Source organism: Pelodiscus sinensis, unplaced genomic scaffold (genome assembly GCF_049634645.1).
Source record: "Pelodiscus sinensis isolate JC-2024 unplaced genomic scaffold, ASM4963464v1 ctg39, whole genome shotgun sequence".
Taxonomy (NCBI): domain Eukaryota; kingdom Metazoa; phylum Chordata; order Testudines; family Trionychidae; genus Pelodiscus; species Pelodiscus sinensis.
This window is the reverse complement of record NW_027466048.1, coordinates 1488828-1509380: the sequence shown is the minus strand read 5'-3', so window position 1 is coordinate 1509380 and position 20553 is coordinate 1488828. Positions and strand designations below refer to the sequence as shown.

The following is a 20553-nucleotide window of genomic DNA, read 5'->3' as shown; positions in this document are numbered from 1 at the left end:
GGCCTTCTCCTCACAAACAGGGAGGAACTAATACGGGACGTAGAGGTGGGTGACAACCTGGGAAGCAGTGATCATGAGATAGTAGAGTTCAGGATCCTAACCAAAGGAAGGAAAGAGAGTAGTAAAATACACACCTTGGACTTCAAAAAAGCAGATTTTGACTCCCTCAGAGACCTGATGGGCAGAATCCCCTGGGATGTTAACATGAAGGGGAAAGGAGTCCAGGGGGGGAAAGAGGCAGGTCAGGACCCGTAGGGAGGCGCCGGTTCTGGGCAGAGCCTGGGGCTCCTCTCAGACTGTGCCCCCACCCCCAGCCATTGACACAGCTCCTCTCTCGGCCCCCCGAGGAAGCAGGGACAATGGCCCCGTCCCCCCCACGGGGCTCACCTCCATGATCAGCTGCAGCCTGGCGGTGTCTGGGGACTCGGCGAGGAGGCTTGCCAGTAGGGCCTGGAGGTCGACGGGAAGGGCCCGGATGAACTGCTGCAAGACAAGGGGGAGCCCTGGGTCAGAGGGGGGTTGGGGAATCCAGGCCACCCGCTGGCTTCGGGGTGCAGCCTTGAGCAGGGTCTGAGCCGCCTCGCAGAGCAGGGAGGAGCCCAGGCTGGACATGGAAGGGACGGGCCCCCAGGGAGAGCAACGGGAAACCTGGAGGGAAGGATCCAAACCTGCAGCTTCTTCTCTCCCTCCCCCACTCCTCTCTGGAGCTCCAGCCCAGCCCGGGAGCAGGGCCCGGAGGGACATACCTGTGTGTGGATGGGCTCCTGCTGCCAGTCCCCAGATACAGTCTGTCCCACGGCCGCCCTCAGCAGGGGGCTCAGGAGCTGGGCCTGTAGGGGAGGCTGCAAGGTGCTGGCAGGAGAGAGGGGCAGAGACTGTTAATTCAGCAGCAGGGCTGTGTCCAGACTCAGGGGTTTTTTCGGGAAAAGTAGCCTTTTTCCGAAAAAACATCACCTGCGTCTAGACTGCAGTCGCGTTCTTTCGAAATTAAATCGAAAGAACGCGGCTTTTCTTTCCACGGCGGTAAACCTCATTTCACGAGGAAGAACGCCTTCTTTGGAAAGTGCTTCTTTCGAACGAAGGCGTTCTTGAATGGAACTAGGGCTTCTTCGAAAGAGAGCATCCAGACTCACTGGGTGCTCTCTTTCGAAAGAGGCTTGCAGTCTAGACATAGCCCAGGAGACAGAGACTTTCCCACTCCCTGGTCAGGGATCTGCTCTGGGGGGGAGTCGGCGGGGGGGGGTCGGTACCTGAGGCTGCAGGCGGCGTTGAGGCAGTCGGCCAAGACCAGTGGGGTGGGGGAGTCCTCCATGATCTCCTGTGAGACCCAAGGAGACAAAGGGGCGTGTGAGGCTGGGGCCCCCAAGAGACGCTCACACGGCCAGCGCCCCCACCCAGCAGGATCCAACCCCACTGCCTCCCGCTGGCCTGTAGCCCCCCTGCCCGGCACAGGGCCCCTCTCAGTACCCCCCTCCCAAACCGGGACCAGCTCAATCCTTGTCCCCAGGCCGTCTCCTGCCCCTCACTGCCCTGGTGACCAGCCTCTGAACCTCCTCATCCCTGCTCCCCAGGCGCATCCTCAGCAGCCCGCTCTGCTAACCTTCCAGCTCCCCCCCCCATGGCCCGGGGAGACCCCTCCCTGTTCCGAATCCCCCTCCCTGTCCAGCACCCCAGACCTGCCCCATTTCTGTGTCCCTCCCTCCTCCAGCATCCCCACCCACCCTCCCCATGTCCACCTCTCCCTCCCCCTCCAGCACTCCTGGCCCCACCCATCCCATTTCCAGCACCCCCACCCGCCGCCATGGCCCAGGCAGACCCCTGTCCACCCCACGTATCCCCTCCCCTCCTCCCGGCCGCCGCGACTCGCTCACCACGATCCTGGCCATCATGGTGTCCTTGCAGCAACGCGGCGCCAGGGTGTCCTCGCCCCTTTGGAGGGCGGCGAGGCAGGCGGGGGGGACGGCCAGGAGGAACCGCTGCAGGGCGGCTGGGCTCTGCACCCCAGAGAGAGTCTGTGAGCATGGGGCCTGCCTGCCCCCCACGGACAGCTGCAGGGCTCAGGCCTCCCAGGAGTGGAGGTGGGAGCTGCCGGTTGTCCAAGCACCCACACTCCCCCCCCAACTGCTTCCTCAGGCTTGTGGGGGCCCAGCTGGTGCATGACAAGAGACCTCAGCTTGGGGGGCCCAGGTCATGCAGGAGAAGGGGCCCCAGGGGGATCCCCAGGGACAAGCCCCTCCCGGAGGGGGGGACGTGCTGGGAAGGGGCCGGACAATCTCGGGTCCCCCCCGTGTGGAGAAGGTTCCTACCGTGTCCCGGGTGTGGAGCTGCTCTTCAATATCATAGATGGCCCCTTCCTCCACCCGGGAGTCCATCCGCTCCTGGCAGAGCTCCGCCGAGGCGCAGGGGGGCTCTGTGCGGGAGGGAAGGGACCAGGGTGACTCCAGCGGCCAGCAGGGGTCACGCGCCCCCATGTCAGGGACCCAGGGCAGGTTGGGCCCCACACGCCCCTCGCAGGGACCCATCCCCCTTCCACCCTCACATCTGCCAACGCCCTCAGCAGAGCCCCCACCAGGAACAAGAGAGCCAAGCAGCAGCTCCCACCCCCATCCATTGCCCTGGCTGCGGGGCAGACACTGGGGCTGCCCCCCCATGTACTGGGTGAGCCCCTGGGCCCAGCATGTTCACGGCCCCTCACCTGGGTCTGAGCGGCTGCAGGAGGTGGCCCGGCTGCAGCTGGAGGCCCAGGCGCTGCTGCTCACTGAACTGGACCCACAGCTGCAGGGGCTGGTGCGGAGAGGCTGGGGGCTCCCGGAGACTGGCAGGTCCCCGGAGGCTGGGCAGGGCGATGCCCCCTGGTGGTAATGGGGGCTGGGCTCCTGGGGCAGGTGTTTCTCTCCACAGAGGAGGCCCCAGAGCCACCCTACCCGGCTGCCCCGCTGGGCTGGGTCCCGCCTTCCCAGCCGCCTCTGGAGCCAGGTCCGGAGGGGCCTGGCCGGTGGGCGAGTCGCCCCGCGCTGGTGGGATTCAGCTTCCCCGCCCGCGGGGACGGAGGAGCTGCTTCCCACCGGCCCTGGGGCCATCTTCAGGGCTTTCCGGAACCACAGCCTGATGTGTTTGGCCATTCTGCAAATGAGGGGAGCAAAGGGGAGCTTGGGGCGCAGCCTGCAGAGCGAAATCCAGGGGTTCCAGCTCCCCAGAGCGACTGCCCCCAGCCCCCAAATGGCCCCTTGCTTATCGGCTCGGTCTTGCACAGGCACTTCTGGCCCTTGACCGAGGGCTGGGCCTGCCTGGAACCCAGCCGGCCCCGGGCGGGATCCAAACCCCTGGGGGCTCTTACCTTCTGCAAAACGCTGTCCGGATGTGGAACTCACAGAGGACAAAGCAACTGTGAGCAGGAGACGCACCAGAGCTAAAGCAACCGGGGGTCTCCAAAGTCCCCTGGGCCCGCTCCCCCCTTTTCTCAGCCTGAGATGTGGGTTCCTCTGTGAGGTCACCACCTCCCCACCTGCCCTTTGCCTGATCTGCTGAGGGCTGCCCAAAGCCCCTGTGTGGTCTCTGCCCCCCCCATCTCACCCTGCCAGGCAAATGTCCTGCCTCTGGCCACCCCTCTGGGAAGTTGGAGCCATTCCTAGGGGTCCCCCCCACTCCCTGACTGGGCATCCTGCAGCCAGCAGCTCCAGTAGCCCCATAGGCTGCTCCCTGCCCTACACTGCAGGCTTCTTGCACAAGAACTGTTTCACACCGGAGTTCTTGCGCAAATGGTCTCGTGCAAGAGCACCTCCACCCTGCCATGTGCTTTTGCACAAGAGTGTCCATGGCATTGTGAACGCTTTCTTGTGCAAGAAAGCTCTGATGACCATTTTAGCCATAAAAGTGTCTTGCTCAAGAAGCCCCTGGTGCCCGTCCACGCTGCCTTCTTGCACAACAGCTCTTGCACAAAAGGGGCTTATTCCTCGTGGGGAGAGGAATAACTCCTGTGCAAGAAGCCCTCTTTTCTGATGCTTTACTGCAAATTTACTTGCACAAGAATTCACGTGCAGTGTAGACGCGCCACAAGTTTTTGCACAAGAACAGTTGTTCTTGAGCAAAATGCCTGCAGTGCAGACGTGGCCTTGGTGTCACCCAGCACTGGACTTCCTGGCCAGGAGCAAGAGTTAGAGCCTCCCACTTGCCCCGCTGCCTCTCACGGGCACCATCGATCTCCAGTGTATCGATCTGCTGGAAGCCGCGGCAGAGCTGAATTGCAGAACGGCTGCCCATTGGCAAAGACCTTGAAATGCTGGTTCCTGCAGCCGATGGAGAGGAACCCACTCCCCCTGGGGGGAGGAGCAGCCAAGAGAGGGACCCACTCAGACCGGTCTGGCAGCGTGACGTAGTGGAACCAGCGCTGCCTAGGTAGGGTTTTACCTCCCCCCAGTCTGCTTCTGAGACCGAGTTTCCCCCTCTGCCCCATGGGCTAACAACAAGGCACTTTACAAACATTCTCTGTGTCATCGGCATTGTATGAAGGAGGAAACTGAGGCATGGAGCGGCATCTGATTTATATAGCTCAACCCAGTCCCCACCCCTCTCGGTCTGCAGGAAAAGAAGCCAAGTGCTCTTGTTCCCACTACTCCTCCATTCCCCTGCTTCCACCTGATGTCAAATACACAAAGCTCACTACTTCTTCTTTCCTGCACTTAAGCCAAGCAGATCAGGATGGGGAGGAGACATGAGGGAGCCCCCAGGCTCTTGCTCTTTCTCGCACATACACACACATATATTACTTTAGAAAATGCCAGGTGTGAGCTAGAGGAGAATCTCCATTAACTGTTAGCACTATAGGGCATATGATACATACATAAAGCATTTACAGTCCATCCAGCAGAGGGCAACAATACACCCCGCACACATGTAGCTCCCCCTCCTTTTCCAAATGCCCCAAGATTTAAACTACTGGAGACTACCCATTAGCTGTTAGTTGTATAGGAACTATGGGTATGTCTACACTACAAAGTTAATTCGAACTAACAGCCGTTAGTTGGAAGTAACTTTCATAGGTGCTACACATACAAACCGCTAGTTTGGACTTAATTCGAACTAGGTAAACTTCATTCTACCAGGAGTAACGCCAAATTCGAATTCAGTAGTTGGAATTAAGGGCTGTGTAGCCAGTTAATTCGAAGTAGCTGGAGGCCAGCCCTCCCCAGGTTCCCCTGGTGGCTGCTCTGGGCCAAACCAGGAAAACTCCTCTCCTCTCCCCAGCCCTGGGGCCCTTAAAGGGGTAGACTCTGGCCAGACGGCACTTGCCAGAGCCAGCCCTGCCAGCAGTCTCTGCCCCGAACCAGGGGCTGCAGGATGAGCCAGGCAGCCAGTGCCAGCGAGCCGTCCCCCCGCCCAGTCCCCCAGCACCCAGGGGCCAGCCAGGGGCCGTAGATGGCGCGCACCCTCCTGGTCTAGTGTGGAGGTCATGGACCTCATTGAGGTTTGGGGGCAGGCCCCCAGCGTCCATGATCTCTGTACTAGGAGGAGGAACGTGGCCGTCTACGGGCGCATAGCGGCCGCCATGGCCCGAAAGGGACACAGGCCACCCAGGAGCAGGTGCACCTGAAAGTAAAACAGCTGCGGCAGGCGTACGCCATGGCCACCAGGGGCGGCGCCGCAGCAGGGGCTGCCACCTGCCCCTACTTCCCTGCCCTCGACCGACTCTTGGGGGGCGGGGCGGTCCGTGCCAGCCCGGGAGGCAGCGAGCCGGGACTGGAGGGCCCTGACCTGGGCACACCGGAGGGGCCACCACAAGGAGTTCCAGCACTGGAGTCGGCAGGGTCATCCAGGGAGACCGTACCGGGGAAGTAGTTCCAATTAAGTAGTTCGGGGGAGGAGGCGGGAGGGAGACCAGGGACCGCGCACGTGGGCCATGCCTCCCACGGATCACACAGACACCTGTGCACGTGCAAGCACATGCCATGCCACGCTCCAGCTGCGTGACACCCAGGGGCCGTGGCCCAATAGGCACATGCATGTCTGAAGAGACCTGACATGCTCCTGACCCTGGGGCGGGACGAGTTTTGCTTACAACACACCTGTTGATACAACCTAGAATCATATTTGCTTTTTTTGCAACAGCATCACACTGTTGACTCATATTCAACTTGTGGTCCACTATGACCCCTAGATCTCTTTCCACCATGCTCCTTCCTAGACAGTCGCTTCCCATCTTGTATGTATGGAACTGATTGTTCCTTCCTAAGTGGAGCACTTTGCATTTCTCTTTATTAAACCTCATCCTGTTTACCTCTGACCATTTCCCTAACTTGCTAAGGTCATTTTGAATTATGTCCCTCTCCTCCAAAGAAGTTGCAACCCCACCCAGTTTGGTATCATCTGCAAACTTAATAAGCGTACTCTCTATCCCAATATCTACATCATTGATGAAGATATTGAACAGTACGGGTCCCAAATCAGACCCTTGAGGAACTCCACTTGTTATCCCTTTCCAGCAGGATTTAGAACCGTTAACAACAACTCTCTGACTACGGTTACCCAGCCAATTATGCACCCACCTTATCGTGGCCCTATCTAAGTTATATTTGCCTAGTTTATCAATAAGAATATCATGCGAGACCGTATCAAATGCCTTACTAAAGTCTAGGTATATGACATCCACCGCTTCTCCCTTATCCACAAGGCTCGTTATCCTATCAAAGAAAGCTATCAGATTAGTTTGACATGACTTGTTCTTCACAAACCCATGCTGGCTATTCCCTATCACTTTATTACCTTCCAAGTGTTTGCATATGATTTCCTTAATTACCTGCTCCATTATCTTCCCTGGGACAGACGTTAAACTGACCGGTCTGTAGTTTCCTGGGTTGTTCTTATTCCCCTTTTTATAGATGGGCACAATATTTGCCCTTTTCCAGTCTTCTGGAATCTCCCCTGTCTGCCATGATTTTTCAAAAATCATAGCTAAAGGCTCAGATAGCTCCTCTATCAGCTCCTTGAGTATCCTGGGATGCATTTCATCAGGAGCTGGTAACTTGCTGACATCTAACTTTCCTAAGTGATTTTTAACTTGTTCTTTGTGTATCCTATCTTCTAAACTTACCCTCTCTCTGCTTGTACTCACTACGTTAGGCACACCTCCAGACTTCTCGGTGAAGACCGAAACAAAGAAGTCATTGAGCATCTCTGCCATTTCCAAGTTTCCTGTTACTGCTTCTCCCTCCTCACTAAGCAGTGGGCCTACCCTGTCCTTGGTCTTCCTCTTGCTTTTAATGTATTTATAAAAGGTCTTCTTGTTTCCCTTTATGCCTGTAGCTAGTTTGATCTCATTTTGTGCCTTTGCCTTTCTAATCTTGCCCCTGCATTCCCGTGTTGCTTGCCTATATTCATCCTTTGTTAGTTGTCCTAGTTTCCATTTTTTATACGACTCCTTTTTTATTTTGAGATCATGCAAGATCTCCTTGTTAAGCCAAGCTGGTCTTTTGCCATATTTTCTATCTTTCCTACACAGCGGAATTGTTTGCTTTTGGGCCCTTAACAACGTCCCTTTGAAATACTTCCAACTCTCCTCAGTTGTTTTTCCCTTCAGTCTTGCTTCCCATGGGACCTTACCTACAAGTTCTCTGAACTTATCAAAATCTGCCTTCCTGAAATCCATTAGCTCAATTGTGCTGGTCTCCCTTCTACCTTTCCTTAAGATCATGAACTCTATTATTTCATGATCACTGTCCCCTATACTGTCTTCCACTTTCAAGTTCTCAACTAGTTCCTCCCTATTTCTTAAAACCAAATCCAGAACAGCTTCTCCTCTGGTAGCTTTTTCAACCTTCTGAAACAGAAAGTTGTCTCCAATGCAGTCCAGAAACTTATTGGATAGCCTGCGCCCCGCTGTGTTAGTTTCCCAACATATGTCTGGATAGTTGAAGTCCCCCATCACCACCAAATCTTGGGCTTTGGCTAGTTTTGTTAATTGTTTAAAAAAGGCCTCATCCACCTCTTCCACCTGGCTAGGTGGCCTGTAGTAGACTCCTAGCATGATATCACCCTCGTTTTTTACCCCTTTTAGCTTAACCCAGAGACTGTCTACACAGCTATCTCCTACGTTCATCTCCACTTCAGTCCAAGTGTGTACATTTTTAATATACAAGGCAACCCCTCCTCCCTTTTTTCCCTGTCTGTCCTTCCTGAGCAAGCCGTACCCTTCCATACCAACATTCCAATCGTGCGTCCCATCCCACCAGGTTTCTGTAATACCAATGATATCAAAGTTGTATTTATTGGTTAGCAATTCCAGTTCTTCCTGCTTATTACTGATACTTCTTGGATTTGTATATAGGCATCTAAGATACTGATTTGATCTTGCCTCCCTGTTGTGCCCTGACCCTCCTTGCTCCTTCCCATTATAGGCCGTAATCCCCCCCATTTCCAACCCATCTCTCAGTCCCGCACATTCAGCACTTACCTGTGGGCTTTGCTCACCTGTCCCCGTCGAACCTAGTTTAAAGCCCTCCTCACAAGGTTAGCCGGTCTGTGTCCAAACTGAATGACAGGAAATTACCTGTGAGAAATGTGAATGTGTGGAATCCAGGGAGCTCAGGGCTGGGGTGTGTGGGTGTGGGGAGCTCAGGTTAGGGGGATGGAGTGTGAGGATGTGGGGGAGCTCAGGGCAGGGGGGTGGGAAGTCTGTAGATGTGGGGGAGCTCAGAGCAGTGGGATGGGGAATGTGGGAGTATGGGGAGCTCAGGGCGGGGGATGAGGAGTGTGAGGATGTGGGGGAGCTCAGGGCAAGGGGTGGGGAGTGTGGGAGGATGGGGAGCTCAGGGCAGGGGTATGGTGGAGCTCAGGACAGGGGGCTGGGGAGTGTATGGGTGTGGGGAGCTCAGGGCAGGGAGTCCAGGAGTGAGGGGGGGCGCAGTGCAGGGATTGTGGTGCAGGAGTCAGGGGTAGGTGGTGGGGGGTGTTTGGAGGCTCAGGGCAGGGGACTGGGAGTGCAGCCACTACACTACTTGGCCACCAGATCCCTGGAGTACACTGTGGCTGTGCAGCCCAGCGTGCTGACAGCACCCAAAGCCCCGCCCCCAGCCCGCCAGGCTTAGTGGGGCACCCCAGAGCGGCTTCCTATCGCCCTTGTCTAGCACAACATGGACAGTTGGTTCCCACTACTGTGATCTCCTAGGAGACTGAGACACCATTCTGCCAGGACGGCCCAAGCTGCTGAGGGAAATTGCCCCCCACCATCCCGTCTGTCCAGGTCCCTCTGCCTCTGGGTTTGTTCTTCAAGGGCCAGATGTGTGGGGCCGGGACTGTCCTTGTTCTGTGTTTGCAGAGTGCCCAGCAGAATGGCTCCTGCTTCACCCCTGGCCTAGAAATAACCAGAACAGGCAGTTTGGGGAGGGAAGAACCAGGGAAGGGAAGGTTTGGGGCCGGGGGCTAAGAGGCGGGGCTGGGAGGCAGGGCTGGGGTGGAGATGCAGATGTAGGGAGTTGGGGTGGAGGCTGGAAGAAATGGAACTCAAGGAGCTGGAAGGGTTGGTGAAGAATGGAGTAAAGGGAGGGGGGCCAGGCTACAGAACATGGAGGTGCCAGCCACAGGAGGGAGGAAGAGAAATTTGTTTGACAGGACCCCAGGGATTTGGGAGTGAGGAACAGTGGGAAGGGAGTGGGAAACATTTGGGGAGAGGAACCTTTGGGAGACCTGGTGGTGAGGAGGGCGGCAGTCAATGGGAGAGGAGACAAAAAGGAGCAGGGGCTGCCTGGGTCCAAGGAGGTGGGGAGAGATGGGGTCTGGGTGTCACGAGTATCAGAGTTAGCTGCACCTCCGTCCTCCTCCCTACCTGGTATCTCTGCCCCCTCCCTCCCGAACTTTCCTTCTGCATGTCTCTGGGCCTCTCTGTCAGTGCCAGAGGGGATCCCTCCCCCCCCCATGGCTGGATTCTTCCCTTCCCGAGACATGCAGTCACCATCTCAGTGGGGTGGGAGCCCTTTGATGCTTCGCCTGCGTGTTCCCAGCCGAGAAGGGGCGGCTAATCCCGCAGAAGCAGAGCCCTGCACTTTTGAGTACCTGGACCCAGGGTTTTGCTGCTTTATAGCGGGTGGGGTTAAAATAACGGAACGTCTCTTGTCCCACCAATCCCCCAGGACTCACCCCTCTTCTCTGCATTGCGCAGCGTCCGGGGGATACCGCCCCGCGGGGACACTCATGCCCGTGTCCAAGGGGCTGTCCCGTAGCCTATGTCAGTGTGAAAAGCATTAAAGGACCCTGCCCCAGAGGGAGAGCGTCTCTGGGGGCGTTGTCCCGGGATGACTGCAGTGCTTTGTCCACACCAGAGTAGTGAGAGGCAGCCGCAGCCAGGGTTGCCAGATGGTCAATAAAAATACCAGTCATACTTGCCATTGCATCACAACCTAGAGTACATCTTATTTAGAAAATTGAGATATTTTCTCAATGTATCTCCTGGACAGAAAGCTCAAATACTGGACTGTCCGGTTCAAACGGGACACCTGGCAACCCTAGCCGCAGCCCCTGCCCGGAAAAGCTCCCAAGCTAAGCACCTGGGGGATTTAGGAGCACCAAGCAGTGGGCACAAAGCACAGTCACACACTTGTGCTCCCAACTCCCTTAGGGCTTTGAAAATGCTCCCTTTAGACAAGTTAGAATCAGTGTCCCCGTTTCACAGATGGGAGCTGAGGCCCACTCAGGGGAGTGGCAGGGCCAAGGGCTCTGCAGCAGACCTGGGACTTGAACCTCAGTCTCCCAGAAGTTCCACAACCAGCCCGCTCTGCTTTGCTAAAGGAGCAGGCGGGACTGTTTGTGCAGGAGGAGGAGCTGGGCTGGCTGGCTGGCTGGGGCAGGCCACAGCGGGGCTCAGCCCTTGGCCTGGCTGAGAGCGAGGAGAGGCCTGCAGGCTGAGAGGCAGTGTGACGGACCGGGCCGTGTCTGGGCACAGCTGAGGGCGTCTGCTCAGGGCGAATTGCTCAAATCCGGGGCTCCTTACAGCCCCCAGACTGGTGACCTCTCCACACAGGCCACAAACCAGTCCCACAGAGCGCTTCAGCTGCCTGCCTGAAGCCTCACGAGCAAAACCCCTCCGGCACCCCAGCAATATCCATGCCCCCGATGGCCCCGGGCCTCATACACCGGTGGGGGTCCTAGCACCCAATCCCACCTACCCCGAACAAGTTCTGTCTGGTCCCAAGAAACCAGCCACAGATCCTTGGTCAATTTACCCTCTGGATCTTACCCACAAATCATGCTGAGCCAATCCTTTAGCATCTAACACCTAAAGGTTTATTATTACAATAAAGAAAAGCATGAGAGTAAGGTTGTTAAAGGAATAGTATGTTACATGCACCGAATCTCCCAGTTCTCGATGCAGCCTCTAGCAGAGATGTTACAGCTGCTGGTTTAAGAGTTCTTGTTGCACATCCTAGGGTCAGGATGGGTTCACAGGTCTTCCAGGCTCTTCGATCCCTGCAATGCTGCCTCTGGGATGAAGTGCTGAGCTGAGAACCAAGATGGCATCGACCACATGGCCTATTTATCCCTCCTTCCTGGCCTCTTCTTGGCTGCAGGAGATCACCTGGTCCTCAGCCTCTCTCTGCTGGCCGCTCTTAGGTGTCCGCCCTCATGCTTTAGGTGTGTCCTTGGCCCATTCAGTGCCATTGTCCCACAGGGCCTCGCTAATTAGCATGTCCACAGGCCGGGCTCTGCCCAATGCTCAACCACATGCAGAGAAATATTCAGGATCCACACAGACTACAGATTCCTAACTACACACACAGACGTTATACAACCACATAAATAGCTTACATAGGACTATCAGATAATAAGCTTCTATTCAGCACCCCACATGGCCCCCTTTTCTACCATTTTCTGGGGCCAACACCCCCACCTATGGGTGCAGCAGTGATCTGGCTGCTCCCCTCAAGATCCAGTAATGTGACAGGCAGTGACTGGAGGAGCTGCCTGGGCATAGACTGTAACCCAGGGGCCCACAGTGCAGCAATCATCAGCAGTGTCTGTGTCTCCCCAGCCCCCATTCAGAGCTGAGTACAGGTACCTCCCCAGCCCTCTCCCCATCCCCGTCTCCTGCTCACAGCAGGTCAATAGGGTTCTCCCATTCTTGGGCCTCTGGTTCCCATGCAGCTGCTCCCAACAGGAGTCCCTTGCAGCCCGGCAGGCTGGGGCAGGCCCCATCTCTCCAGCACCAAGGTGATGACGGATACAGACACCAGGAGGAGCGAGACGAGGGTGCAGCCAATGGCCTAGCGGGCAGGAGATGTGGCCGGCCCTGCAAATGGAAAGGACCTGGTGACAGTCGGGTGCAAAGTGGCAAATGGCTCTGCAGTGCCAGCACTAGGCACAGAGCAGCTGCCGTGTAGAGACCTTGTGTGAGTGCCCAGAGGGCTAGATCTACAGGGGATCATGCTGCAGGGGGCATGTTCCCCCGACAGGAGGCCGAAGTGACAGAGGCTGTTGGGGACTCTCCTCCCTTTGCCCAGGTGGTGTTGGAGGAGCAGGGAAGGACCCAGGTTTGCTCAGGCTGCACCAGGACTTGGTGCAAAGGCCTGACAGGAGCCAGCAACGGACACAGCAGCCCAGACCCTCTCGCCTCTCCCCAGTATGGCTGGCAGCTCACAGGGGCGACCCCGCCCTGGGCACGAGGCCTTGGCACCGGCTGTGGGCTCAGGAGGGGGCGGACATGGGACATAAGCGATGCCGAAGGGAGGGGTGTGGGCATTAGAGGCCACTACCATTGCCCCGCCCCCTTCCCCGCACCTACCCCTGCCCCTGTTCTGAGGCCACGCCCCCACTCATTCCACTCCCCCCTCCCTCTGCTGCTTGGGCTCCCCCACCCTCACTCAGGTTCGCTGGCCTGAGGCTGGGGTTACGGTGCAGGATGGCTGGGGAGTGGGGCGCGGGAGAGGCTGCGGGTTGCAGGCTCTGGGACAGGTTCAGGGCAGCGATGGGAGTTTGGGTGCAGACTCAGAGGCAGTTAACTGTGGGAGGAGGATCCAACAGGAGGCTGGGGTTTGGGGTGGGGGGTGTCTACCCCAGCTGCCTGAGAGATACTAGACTGACTCTGGTTTCCTTGTGTCTCCCCGGCTGGGCTCTCACTCCCACTTCTCCTCTCAGGGTCCCTGCCGGCTCCCCTGCTCTATCTGAATGCGTCCCTGGCGCCTCCACCCCCCCAAGCCTCACGAATGTGGCCCCGACTGAGACATCTCACTGCCCTGGCACTCCAGCCCCAGCACAGATTAACTCTCCTGGGTTCCAGGGAGAGTGGCATTTGCGGGTCCCTCTCAATCTGAGGGGGGGCCAAAAATGAGGGATCCCCGAACCTCAGTCCTCCCTGTCCCTTCCCCTCACCTCAGTGAGGCTTGTGGGTTTTGGAAGAAGGGTTTTTGTATTTTGCTTTTCTCGTGTGTGGTCCCCAACTGGTTTTTCTGGGGGTCAGTGGCCCTGGAGACAAAAAAGGTTCCTCATCCCTGCCTTTAAGAAAGAAAACTTTGAAACCCTTTGTGGTAGACAGAAATTAACATTTGACCTTATTTAAAATGAAGTTTCCTAAAGTTAAAACACCTAATCTGTGTAAACATTCCAATTAAACCAGTCACCCAAGCTCCAGCACTAGCACAATGGCGCCGCGTGATGATGCAATGGACGGTGCGCACCCAGGCTCCTCCCCTCAGCTCTCTTCTGCACCCAACCGCCCCGTCCCAGACCCCAAACTCCTCGGTAGAAATGTGGCCCTTGACCACTTGCCAAAATGCCCCCCCCCATTAAAAATTATTGACAAAGCCTGATCCAAATGTTTTTTGAAACGTTATTTAATCCGAATTTAAATACATTCTATACAATTGGGAGGGTTGGGGGGAGGGGGACGCAGCTGCTGGCTCCTCAGCTCCTTGTGCTCTCACTGGCTGTCTTCCTGCTGCAAGGGAAGCAGAATCCGTCACATTCATCCCTGGGGACTCAGGGGTACTGGGCCCCCCCAGCATTTCCACCCTCCTCCCCCCTGCGCTGAGACTTGTTCTGCTCTCTGGTCACCCCCCGTCAGGCCCGCAGGGTGAGCTTCTGACCCACCCAGCAGGGACGTGGGGTGGGGGCAGCATGAGGAAAGGGGCGGGGGACTCCCTGAGGGGATGGGAAGGAGACCCTGGCCCTGCCCCGCTCTCCTGCATCTGCTCCGGCTGCTCACCATGTATCCCAGGAGCTGATGGGCCTGCCCATGCAGGGCGTGGGCCAGGACCAGCCCGGCCTGGCTGGGGCGCCTCAGGGGGGAGCGGGCAGCGAGCAGAGCCTTGTCTAAAAAGCAGTTCTCCTGCTCTGGCGTGAAGAGCTGCCCAAAGACCTGAAATCAAGAGCACGGGAGGTTTCAGCTGACGGCCCAGAGCCCGGCCCCAACTCCTGGGGCTAAAACAGCTTCCTCCTTCTGCAAACTCCCTTCCAGACCCTGCACCCAGACGCTCTCCTCACCCTGCACCCTAACCCCTGCCCCAGGTCACACCTTCCTCCTGCCCCCAAGACCCTCCCAGACCTCACCCCCCTCCGCACAACAGAGCAGCCCTAGGCCACTGGCCAACATCTTGGAGCGACCTCCATCAAAAAGTGTTGCCCCCCCCCCGCCCTGCTTCCCCTCCTACGGGAGATCCGGGGCAAGGTGCGGCGCTGCCCCTAGGAAGCGCCGCCCCTTTGAAACGCCGGGACAGCGTCACAAAGGGGCAGCGCCGCCCTGTCCACGGCTCGAATAGTCGAGGGAAAATGCATCGACCATTCGATCAGCGACTCCCCGCTCCCACCCCGCGTCCTACCCGCACGAGGGCCCCAGCCAGCCCCACCCCCGAGCCCTGCCCTGCCCTGGCAGCGCGTCCTTACCTCTCCCACCCGCACGGTGTTGCTATGCGCCAGGACCCATCTCTCCTTATAGTAGTGCCTGCACCACAGGTCCTCTGCCTGGTGGATGTTGAGGCCTGCAAGAGACAAACCAGGGTGATTCTGCTGGCAGGTCTGAGCCCTTCCCCTCCCACGGGTCCCTGCAGGCATCCCTGGGCAAATGGAGGGGCACAGGGGGCAGAAGGGGAACACAGAGGGACGCATCCCCCCTTGGGCCAGTCTGGGGGAAAAGGGCTGGGTCCCCTCCCCCCGCCGCCGGCACCCTCAGGGTGTCCCTGGGGCCCAGGTCCCGGCTGGGTTCCTTACCCCTGTGGTGCAGGAGGAGTCGGTACAGGCTGTGCACCCCCTTCCGGGCCAGCCGGCTGACGTCTTCAGATGGGTCCGAAATAAAAAGGCCCAGCTGGGCCACGTGGTGACCCATCCTCGGCCAGTCGGCGGAGTTCTGAGGGGAGAGAAGAGAGGGGGTCCCTCAGCATCCTGGGGCTGCACGTCCCATGCTAACGGCCGCCGAGGCGGTTCTGAGCTCGGGGACGGACAGAGACACCTCCCGGGGCGGGGCGGGGCGGGGCGGGGCGGGGCCGGCCTTGCGAGGCGACAACCCTGAGCAATGGCCCCGACTGAAGGGTCACTCCGGGGGTGGAACAAGGGGATCCACTGACGGCCACTCCCCAGTCTGGGGCCCAGGTGCCCCCCGGAAAGGCCCAGGGTCGCCCCTCCCCGGGGAAAGGAGAACGCGGCCCATTCCCGGCCCATTCCCAGCTCTGCCTCCCGGGGACGCTCCCAGCCCCGCGCCCTGCAGCCCCAGACCCCCCGGCTCCGAGGTCACTTACCTCAAACCCCGGGAGGGTGGTGGCGACTCCCAGCAGGGCCGTGGTGCTGCCAAGGGCCCTGGCTCGCTCCTGGGGCAGGCGGGACTCCAGCTACGGGCTCAGGTGCTGGGGGGAAAGAGGCAGGTCAGGACCCGTAGGGAGGCGCCGGTTCTGGGCAGAGCCTGGGGCTCCTCTCAGACTGTGCCCCCCCCACCCCCAGCCACTGACACAGCTCCTCTCTCGGCCCCCCGAGGAAGCAGGGACAATGGCCCCGTCCCCCCCACGGGGCTCACCTCCATGATCAGCTGCAGCCTGGCGGTGTCTGGGGACTCGGCGAGGAGGCTTGCCAGTAGGGCCTGGAGGTCGACGGGAAGGGCCCGGATGAACTGCTGCAAGACAAGGGGGAGCCCTGGGTCAGAGGGGGGTTGGGGAATCCAGGCCACCCGCTGGCTCCGGGGTGCAGCCTTGAGCAGGGTCTGAGCCGCCTCGCAGAGCAGGGAGGAGCCCAGGCTGGGCATGGAAGGGACGGGCCCCCAGGGAGAGCAACGGGAAACCTGGAGGGAAGGATCCAAACCTGCAGCTTCTTCTCTCCCTCTGCCCCCACCCCCACTCCTCTCTGGAGCTCCAGCCCAGCCCGGGAGCAGGGCCCGGAGGGACGTACCTGTGTGTGGATGGGCTCCTGCTGCCAGTCCCCAGACACAGTCTGTCCCACGGCCGCCCTCAGCAGGGGGCTCAGGAGCTGGGCCTGGAGGGGAGGCTGCAAGGTGCTGGCAGGAGAGAGGGGCAGAGACTGTTAATTCAGCAGCAGGGCTGTGTCCAGACTCAGGGGTTTTTTCGGGAAAAGTAGCCTTTTTCCGAAAAAACATCACCTGCGTCTAGACTGCAGTCGCGTTCTTTCGAAATTAAATCGAAAGAACGCGGCTTTTCTTTCCACGGCGGTAAACCTCATTTCACGAGGAAGAACGCCTTCTTTGGAAAGTGCTTCTTTCGAACGAAGGCGTTCTTGAATGGAACTAGGGCTTCTTCGAAAGAGAGCATCCAGACTCACTGGGTGCTCTCTTTCGAAAGAGGCTTGCAGTCTAGACATAGCCCAGGAGACAGAGACTTTCCCACTCCCTGGTCAGGGGATCTGCTCTGGGGGGGAGTCGGCGGGGGGGGGGGGGTCGGTACCTGAGGCTGCAGGAGGCGTTGAGGCAGTCGGCCAAGACCAGTGGGGGGGGGGGGAGTCCTCCATGATCTCCTGTGAGACCCAAGGAGACAAAGGGGCGTGTGAGGCTGGGGCCCCCAAGAGACACTCACACGGCCAGCGCCCCCACCCAGCAGGATCCAACCCCACTGCCTCCCGCTGGCCTGTAGCCCCCCTGCCCGGCACAGGGCCCCTCCCAGCACCCCCCTCCCAAACCGGGACCAGCTCAATCCTTGTCCCCAGGCCGTCTCCTGCCCCTCACTGCCCTGGTGACCAGCCTCTGAACCTCCTCATCCCTGCTCCCCAGGCGCATCCTCAGCAGCCCGCTCTGCTAACCTTCCAGCTCCCCCCCCATGGCCCGGGGAGACCCCTCCCTGTTCCGAATCCCCCTCCCTGTCCAGAACCCCAGACCTGCCCCATTTCTGTGTCCCTCCCTCCTCCAGCATCCCCACCCACCCTCCCCATGTCCACCTCTCCCTCCCCCTCCAGCACTCCTGGCCCCACCCATCCCATTTCCAGCACCCCCACCCGCCGCCATGGCCCAGGCAGACCCCTGTCCACCCCACGTATCCCCTCCCCTCCTCCCGGCCGCCGCGACTCGCTCACCACGATCCTGGCCATCATGGTGTCCTTGCAGCAGCGCGGCGCCAGGGTGTCCTCGCCCCTTTGGAGGGCGGCGAGGCAGGCGGGGGGGACGGCCAGGAGGAACCGCTGCAGGGCAATTTGTCCTGAGTGGACACCTTTAACTGTGCCCAGGCCGGTCCAGTATGTCACCCCCCCCCTTCCTGAGACATCTATCCGTTTTCAAGCTCCTGCTGCACCTGAATTCCCTCCCAGAGTTTACATCTCTCATCCCTTCCCACGCCCAAATCCCCCATTCCCACCTCAGAGCCCGCACCTCCTGTCTCAACCCAGGGAGAGTGCGTAAGGGCCGGGGACAGCAAGTGATGGAGAGGAGGGGAACGGAGAGGATGGGGCCTCAGAGAAGGGATGGGTACTTGGGAAAGGTGGTGGGTGCTTGGAGTAGATCTTGGCTTGCCCTGACATTGAAGAAGGGATCTTCGGTGTAAAAAGGTTGGAGAGAACTAATAACGAAACTGAGAGGCTCATTGAATCCCTTGACTCTGGGAGCTGGGGCTGAAAAGCAAATGACAAAGTTCACAGGATGCATGAGAAAAAGACGACAAATGGTCACACAGTGTGCAGGAGGCCAATGCGAGAAGTAAATGCTCCTGTTCCAGTCACAGGGCTCTGGAGGCAGAAGGTGATTCCAAACACACCTAGAATAGCTGAAATTCAAAGCTTGTTCCAGGAAGAATTTCATGTTGAAGAAAGGCTGTTTTTTTCCCAGCCGGGTCTCCTCCTGCCTGCCCCAGGAAAGCCAAGTTCAGACACTGGGGCGATGGTTTTAGTGGCTGAGAAGCTGTTTAACGGGCTGTGATGCTTCAGGTGCAGGAGCAGTGATCTACTGTCCCCCCCAACTCCTCAGCCAGTTTTCATCTCTGTCCGTGTCAGGTGGTGGGTGCCAGGCAAATGCTGCGGCTGCTTTGTCCAGTGCCAATGGGATTATTTCACTCGACATCATCAGTGGTGCCAGGGGAGGAGAATCACTTACACAGGGAGAATCACTTACACAGGAGAATCACTTACACAGCTGTGTCCACACTGGGGGGTTTCCACTTCCCCAGCAACACTTCCTGGTGCGGACCAGGCTCAGGGTGCTGCCTTGGCCCCCACTGCCATAGTGATCACTTCCTGGGCATCGCTGTACTGATCCTCTCACCTGCCTGTGAGGCAGGGCAGGGCTATTAGCCCCGTGCTACAGGTGGGGGGAACCGAAGCACGACACGACTATGGGATTCACAGAGCTGTGTAGATGCCTGACTCTGACTGACCTTAAGGGGAGTTGGGTTAGGAATCCCAGCCCAGTGACTTACCCCGAGTGTCCCAGGAACCAGGCCAGAGCAGGGAGCTGAACCCAGCTCAGTTCTCTAACCACTGACCCAGCCTTCCTCTGTCACCTGTGTCATGAATCATGGGTAGTGTGAATGGTTAGCACGAGTGCATGAGTGAATCAACAGTAAGTGAGCTGAAGAGAGGCCATGCTGAGGTCCAGGCAAGCGCCCCAGAGAATTATGGACTTGTTTGTTCTGGACAAAACCCCTGGAGGATCATGGACGTGTTTACAACTTTAAGAAGAAGGACCGTGGGAAATAAAAGAACTCTGTGTATGTGGCTGAGGCAGCGTTTCCAGCATTGCCAGATAAGAAAAGTAACAAGAGAAGAGTCTAACCAAGGACAGACCATTGTTTCTCACTAGTGGTGAGGCAAGTGGTGCAAAAACCGGATATTTCTGGATCGGTCGTGGACACACCAGTAAGAAGAAGGGGGTGTCACTAACGGACATCACCCCACCTGGACTGTGAGCAGCCAGTGGATGCATCCCACCGGCCTGGCCCCTGCCGAGGGGATATGTACCACACCATTTCCCCCCAGGAGTTGGAGTCCATCGATTCGGCATATTGGGGTGATGTGCACATTGGACTTCCACCTCAACCAAATTACCCAACATTCCCTGGGGTCTGGCCAGCCCCAGAGGGTGAGTGTGTGTGAGTGTGTTAAACTGAATTAAGAATTAAGCTGCTAAATTGGGTTAAGGAGTAGATGTAGATTGTTATTCCGTTCAAATATTGCTTTTAATGCCTTTTAATGCTTGTGATGCCTTGTATTGTTGTTTTAATTGCTTAGTACTAAATATACATGTAGCGCCCCTCTCCACCTGGTTACTTTCTTTAAGGCCAATCTGCTTACAGGTTTTGATGGAGAGGTCTGGGTTCTTCTGGATTCCGCCACCCACTCAACTTTATTTTTTCCAATGGATTTATTTGGCGGTGCCTCCACCCCCCTCACTCCTTCCTGGCAGGGTCACCAGGGCAGCTTGGGAGAAAAATTCTAACCCAGGGTAATCCCCATGTATTTGCCAGATAGTTGGAGACTCCCAGAAACACATAGGCTGTGCCTACACTGGGCCACTTATTCCGGAAAATCAGCTGCTTTTCTGGAATAAGCTGCGAGCTGCCTACACCGGCCCCTTGAATTTCCGGAAAAGCAGTGACGATCTAATGTAAGAAATAAGCTGCTTTTCCGGAAAAACTATGCTGCTCCCGCTCGGGCAAAAGTCCTTTTTCCGGAAAACTGTTCTGGAAAAGGGCCAGTGTAGAGAGCACAGTAGTCTTTTCTGCAAAAAAGCCCCGATCGGGAAAATGTTGATCAGGGCTTTTTTCCGGAAAAGCGCGTCTACATTGGCCACAGACGCTTTTCCGGAAAAAGGGCTTTTCCGGAAAAGCATCTTGCCAATGTAGATGCTCTTTTTCCGGAAATACTTATAATGGAAAACTGTTCCGTTTTAAGCATTTCCGGAAAATCATGCCAGTGTAGACGTAGCCATGCACTATAATAAACACAGTTATATTAAACAGGAGACAAATATAACAGAACAGGGTAAAACACTATTTTTAAGTTCACCGGTGCCCAACAACTGTAAGGTTAGTGTCCCATTGGTACGTGCACTTTGTTGGGGCCCTTGATGACTTTTGACCACAAAATTCTTCTCTGCAGTGGTTTAGCAGTAGGGCTGACTGGGTCCAGTACAGCCCAAAGGACTCATAAGCGGGAGAA

General features: G+C 57.6%; 1 protein-coding gene and 1 long non-coding RNA gene across 2 annotated transcripts; both read right to left on the bottom strand.

The window, feature by feature from the left end:
- Window positions 1–71: 71 nt before the first annotated feature.
- Window positions 72–3137, bottom strand: LOC142826422 (uncharacterized). Its single transcript, XM_075918674.1, has 7 exons — window positions 2696–3137; window positions 2307–2410; window positions 1872–1994; window positions 1251–1318; window positions 747–852; window positions 359–483; window positions 72–96 (listed from the first exon to the last, which is right to left on the bottom strand). Exons 1-7 carry the CDS (start codon window positions 3120–3122, stop codon window positions 72–74), a joined length of 978 nt encoding a protein of 325 aa, XP_075774789.1. The 5' UTR covers window positions 3123–3137.
- An 11743-nt stretch (window positions 3138–14880) lies between these two features.
- Window positions 14881–17595, bottom strand: LOC142826427 (uncharacterized). Its single transcript, XR_012900557.1, has 7 exons — window positions 17482–17595; window positions 16860–16929; window positions 16351–16456; window positions 15983–16078; window positions 15711–15815; window positions 15187–15322; window positions 14881–14957 (listed from the first exon to the last, which is right to left on the bottom strand). It is a non-coding gene; the product is annotated as an uncharacterized LOC142826427 (long non-coding RNA).
- Window positions 17596–20553: the final 2958 nt, after the last annotated feature.